At 48.1% G+C, this 6,122-nt stretch overlaps 1 protein-coding gene across 1 annotated transcript in view; it reads left to right on the top strand.

Moving 5' to 3' along the window:
- The first annotated feature begins 1,022 nt into the window (after nucleotides 1-1,022).
- The window catches only part of MOCS1 (molybdenum cofactor synthesis 1), a 26,469-nt gene continuing 21,369 nt past the window's right edge, over nucleotides 1,023-6,122 (top strand). The window contains exon 1 of the mRNA XM_019663383.1: nucleotides 1,023-1,228. Within this exon, the coding sequence (XP_019518928.1) occupies nucleotides 1,106-1,228 (123 nt within the window). The 5' untranslated portion in view covers nucleotides 1,023-1,105. The remainder of the gene's footprint in view (nucleotides 1,229-6,122) is intronic.

Raw genomic sequence — 6,122 nt, 5'->3', positions numbered from 1 at the left:
TGGCAGCTAGGATGTTCCAGTCAATGTTTGATTCTTGTAATTCCACAATGATAGAATTTTGGAAACAACAGATAGAACGGTTTGAGCATAATGAATCTTAGTACATAGCTTAATCATTGAATGTCCATTACCATCCAAAATCTTAGAAGACTATAGCTCTTTGTTTTTGATAAAGAGAAAGAGATACCCTCCCCACCCCACCCCCATTCCTGATACATATTGAATCTTGACTCTAGAAATCGGATTGTCCTGGGTATAAACCTGTTTTGCCACCTATCTAACTATGCGACTTCAGAAACATGACCTAACCTGTCTAAGCCTCAGCTGCAAAATTGACATTCTACTAATTGCAGGATTTATTTTAAGTATTAAATGATGACTAGCATGGGGCTTGGTGTGTAGGAAGCATTCCAAAAATGAGATCCACTTATTCTATATGTTCTTTCCATATGCTCCTTTTTAAAATGGAGAGGCCAAGATTGTTAATGTCCTTTGGGGACACAACTGGAGAAGTGTATTTGAAAGAGAGAGCTGACCATTCTACAACTAGGCCCTAGACTGCAGAGAAGAGAGTGAGATAAGTCATAAACGTGCAAGGTCACATCTTGTTTTTATATAAAATGTTGACATTTTGTTCATTATGGCCTTTTTTGTTTTGAGTCTGCCTTTTCAACATATTGCATTAAAATATTATTTATCTTGATAACCTACTTTTTTGTGCCTTCTTAGATTTTGGCCCAAAGCAATGCTTCATTCACTTGGCCCTAGTCCTGCTCTGCTTACAGCACTTTGTGTCAGTCACACCACAACCTAAACATGAGACCAGAGCAGCCAGAGAAGCCTGTAGGAAAAGACCTGGGATCTCTTCTGAATTTGAACTTGTGCTTTTCACGCACTAGAACGCCTTACTCAGCCTAGTACAAGACTAGAGGAGGGAGTGGACTACAACTCCCAGAAGGCTGCGCGGCGCGGAGCCCTCGCCGATTGGCTGCGCGCCCCCTACACACCCCGCCCCTGCTGTGATGACCCAGGGCAGCGAGTCCCAGGGCTAGTGTGCTACCGAAGTCGGCTTCCTAGTGGAGTCTCGCTCTGGCCAGCAAGCTTCATGGCAGCGCCACTGGTGTCCCGGATGCTGCGGCAGGTCCTGAGGTCCAGCACCCGGAGCTGCAACTCAGGCGCTCCAGTGACGCAGCCCCGCCCGGGGGAGCCCTCCCAATCTGCCATAGAGGTGAGCCCAGGCGCCCGCGTTCCTGGGAGGGGGTGGCCTGGCAAGCTGACCCTGATTCCGAGAGGAACACCCAGGGCCGTCTGAGGCCGCCGCTTCAGGGAGGGACCCCTTGGCGCTTATTTGGGGGTGAAGAGAGGAGTGGAATGATATTCTCTAGATAGACTGCCCGCCTCACCCGATACCCCAACGGTTGGGGGGCGCCCCTTGGGGGTCTTCCTTAAAAACCTCCCTGCCCACCCAGCTGTGCACCCGCTTCCAGGTCTGAGTTGCTACCGGAGACGGGGAGCAGGTGGGTAGGACTTTGGGTGCTATGAGATGTTATTAGTTCCTCTCTCAGCCCTGCCTCACACTCAGCCCCTTCCTTAAACATTATCCTCCCTATCCCCCAGTGCAGGTTGTCTGTGTATGAGCAGGTGTTCTTGTGACACCCTGCTGTAGAGTGTGACACTGACTAAAAATGTCACCTTGGTGCCACCGGTAGTCAGCTGTCACTTCTGTAGTCACAGGGCTCTGACTTTTTTTGTTTCGTTTTTATTACCCTGAGGAGGGTTCAGCCTCCTTCTAGAGCAGCACGGAACAGGACCTGGGCCCTTCCAGGGTAGGGATTCTGGTATCCCTTTAGGGCTGGGAGAGGCCCCCTCAGCCCTTGACAGCACCCCTCAGAGTGATTCGTAGCACAGCAAGTGTTAAGGCTCTTGTGCTCATGGAGCTAGGGAATAATTTGGGGGAGAAGCAGCTCTTCTCATGTGTAGACCCCTTGGTCATTCTTTTCCCCTGTCCCAGCACAAGGCTTCATATCCTGGATCCATTAGCTCATGATCCCCTCCCCCACCACTGTCCACTGAGGGGAGGGCCTCAGCTTCACTTCCTTTCCCCCTCTGGGATCCTCAGAGAAGCAGGCTGCAGTGCTGGGAAGAGTTTTTTTTCAGTACCCTTGAACTCTGAACTCCATTGAGGGGAGAAACAGGAAAGCAAAGATTGCCGAGAGATCTTTAAACAGTTCAGAAAATGGAAGTTTCTTCTTCCTCCAGCCCCTAATTTATTTTGTACCCAATTTATTTTGTAAGTCATGTGAAGTGAGTGGAGTCTGTGTTTCAGAGGGGAGGCCTTATTGAAGTTAACTTCTCTGGAGTCATGAGCCATAAAGTAAGGGAGCAGGTACTCAAATTCTAGAGCCTGTGCTCCTGTTTATTCCCTTTACACTGTCGGGGGAGCCGTAATTAGCAGGTCAGAACATGGACACTGGAGCAGAATGCCTCGATTTGAATCCCACCCTACTACTTACTGGGTGTGTGAACGTCACCCCTCAGTGCCTCAGTCTTCTTGTCTGTAAAATGGGAATAATAGTGTCTATTCCATCAGGTGGTTATAGGGATTAAAAGAGTTAATGTACATGTCAACTATAAGTGAATATATATATATATATATATATATATATATATACACACACACATAGTCATAGGATGTGGAGTATAGTGTGGGAGTGGAGTCAAGAGAATTATAATAGATACGTATGATATTGGGGGGAAATGGGGCAGCGGATTGGGGGAGGGGGGTTGTCACTTCGAGGGGTAAAAAGTATATCTAGTGCACTGTGTTGTACAGCTGAAACTAATTCTAAAATATGTGTATTTCATAATAAAAAATAATTTAATATAAAAAATATATATAAAAAAGGGAAAGGGATTAAAAAGTACAAATTGGTAGTCATGAAATAGTCATGGGGATGTAATGTACAGCATAAGGAATATAGTCAGTAATATTGTAGTAACTATGTATAGTGTCGATGGGTACTAGATTTATTGGGGTGATCACTTCGTAAGTTACATAAATGTCTAATCACTACATTGTACACCTGAAACTAATATAATGTATGTCAACTGTAATTAAAAAAACATCATTAAAAAAAAAAGAGTTCATGTACATACACGCTTAGAACAAAGTCTGGCACATGTAAGTGCTGTGTTATGTATATGTTTGTTGTAATTATTATTTTTGCGGTCATTGGCTGTGTCCCATTAGTCCCCTCCCATATGGACATTCAAGCTTGACCTCCCATCCTGCGTGCTCCCCACTAGGGTTATTCTCAGCAGACAGGTTGCTCCTTGAGTGCTGGGTGGTCCCCTGGCTTTCTAAGTATTTCTCCATATTGCTTAACACGCTGCTCTGCAAGCAATGCAATCAGCAGATATCTTTGGCTGTTTGAAACCCAACTAGTGAGGGGGCACATGGAATAGTAGAGCACTGGACAGGGAGCCCCAAGTTTTCACCCTTCCTCTGCCTCCAATTTCACGTGGCTCCTGGGGCTGTTAACTTGCCCTCTCTTCATGTCTTTAAAGCCAGGGGGTTGGGCCAACCCATCTTTATACAGTCGGGAAGGGCACAGGATGTCCTTAACAGAATCTCAGAGGTGAGACAAGTCTGGAGACATATATGTTCAGCCTATTCCCAGAGCTTGCCGGTTGGCAAGAGCAGGGGTGAGGGCATCTGAGATCCCCTACCCCGCTCTCCCTTCCTGAAAGGTGCCTTTCCCCACACCCCCCACAGGGCCCTGCTCCTCTGGTTTGGGATGGCGGGGGTGCTTGGAGAAACAGAGGGGAAAGCCACTGGGTAAATAACATTTTCAGTGTCAGGGTGTGGGGGTGAGGTGTGAAGTGGAAGCTGGCTGTGAGGGCAGTGGAAAGGAGGCCTTGGGTTTGGCCCAAGGTCAGGTTGCGGAGCTTCTATAGGTAGAAAGGTTAAGTAGTGCTGTGTAGATAAGTGGGGAGGTGGGAAGGGGAGACACAGCTACCTGCCATCCTGATTGGGGTGGCCAGTCTACTCGGCAGGGCTTACTCCTGTCCAGAAGCACTACACCCCTCTTTCTGCCTCTCAGGCTCCACGCAGGCTTTGTTGGGGTGACAGAGGGTTGGCCTAAGGTCCTAGGCCTGCAGTTTTGGGGCAGGCAAGAGAGAGGGTCTCTGTGCAAGGCAGAGGCACCCAGCTGTTCAAAGGGCCAGAAAGAATAGATGTTGGAGAGGGGGTTATGGGGGAAGGACCTGGGTACAGGAGGAGCTACGAGGGGACAGCAGGGCCTGGCCTGAGGTGGGAACATACAATGGGAAAGAAGATGGAGAAAAAGTAAGGGATTATGTTGACTCCCAACCTGCCCAGCTCCTCAAAATCTTTACTTCAGTAGAGTGTGACACTCTTTGCTGGGAGCTATAGGTTTGAAGACCCCACCCTAAGGGTGGGGAAGGAGTTAGGCCTGGGGCTGGGCACTTGGCTAGGTCCTCTCACTTAGCAGAGTTTGATTTTGAGGCACCCCAGGGGCACATCATCGCAAATAGCAGGTAAATCAGGGCCACTGACATGTGAGTTGGGCATGTGCTTTTTCTCCTGCACAACTTGGCTACTCTGTTACACTCCAGCTATTTGGGGTCTGGCCTTTATCATCGAAACTAAATTTCCAAGGTTAGTGACGAACCACTAGGGGAGGCACTTTGAGGGTAGGGTCTCTCAGTTAACTAACTCCTTTTGGTAAACTCCTTCCCCACCTCAGTCTTCCTGAGTCTTCACTGGGTAGGTAAATAGGAGATAACCAGTAACAAAAGGTAAGCAGCTGGTTATTAGCTCTAGTATTCGTGGTCCTTGGGGGGGGTCCAGACCACACTGTCCTGCTCTGAGCGATGTGACACCAGTTCCGAAATGCCAGCCATGACCCATCTGCCATTAAGTAGGACTGGAAGGCCAGGGTCTTGTAGGACTGGAGAAACTTACCAGAGTGGGAAAGTAGTCACATCACACACAACTGGTGCACCTCGTGAATATTTGATGACTGAAAATATGTAAGTAGGAGTGACATTAAGAAAACGGCAGCAATCACCTATTTAATACCCTATGGCAGGAACACCTCCGCCTTGAGTTAGGTAGGTTTATTATCCATACTTTATGGACGAGGAAACTAAGGCCTGTAGAATTTAGGTGACTTGCTCAGCTGCCAGTTGGTGACTGAGCCAAGATTGTAATTCAGGTTTACCTGCCCCCAAAGCCAGAGCTCAGAACCACAGCAACTCCTCCCAGAGCAAAATGGCATCTGGTTCTGAGGTCGGGCTGCAGAGTGGGAATCTGAAGCACTTCCCACAAACAAACAACAAACCAAAGCAGGTCCCATCCCAGAGCAACCGAGCGAGAATCTTTGGTGGGGCTCTGGCATCAGGACTACTTAGAAGCTCTTCGGGTGTTTTTGATGGGCAAGCAGAGAGGAGAACCACTGTACTAGGCTAAACCACCTGACAGGAGAGCCCAGCCTGGAAGTGAACGACGGCCGCCGTGTAAATGGGCTTTGCACACAGTGCTGTTCTCTTTGGATTAGGGGCCTGCCTATTTGTTTGTTGACACAGTGGTTTGACACTTAATACCAACATACGGTGTAGACACCGGGATACCAATCAGGCAGGAGGGCTTCCCACACGGTGGGGTGGGGGGGGACCGCCCGGTCCGGGCTGAGGCCCTGGGAATATGAACAGCTGAGAGCATTCTATTGGGTTGTCGGAAAAGTTATGATGTATTTTTGCAACGAAAAACAGAAAAAATACATCATAACTTTTCCGACAACCCAATACTTCTGACATGGCCCAGCCCTTACGGGTGAGGGAGACGCATTGTTTACTCTGGTGGTAATTCTCTCTGGATCCTGGACTCCTTTCACTGACACTGATATTTTTTACTCTAGGGGATTGAAGAGAAAGGAAAAAACTAGAAAAACAAAAGTAAAAGAGTCAGTGTGGGAAGAGAAAAAAAGACAGGGATGAGGCTTGTTAATATTCAAGTGATGAGTTTGCAAGCCTGGCAGAGAGAGGGAATGAGAGAGAGAGAGAGAGAGAGAGAGAGAGAGAGAGAGAGAGAGAGAGAG

This window comes from Hipposideros armiger, unplaced genomic scaffold (genome assembly GCF_001890085.2).
Source record: "Hipposideros armiger isolate ML-2016 unplaced genomic scaffold, ASM189008v1 scaffold_389, whole genome shotgun sequence".
NCBI lineage: Eukaryota > Metazoa > Chordata > Mammalia > Chiroptera > Hipposideridae > Hipposideros > Hipposideros armiger.
The sequence above is the reverse complement of the archived record's forward strand: the minus strand, read 5'-3'. Positions and strand labels throughout refer to the sequence as shown.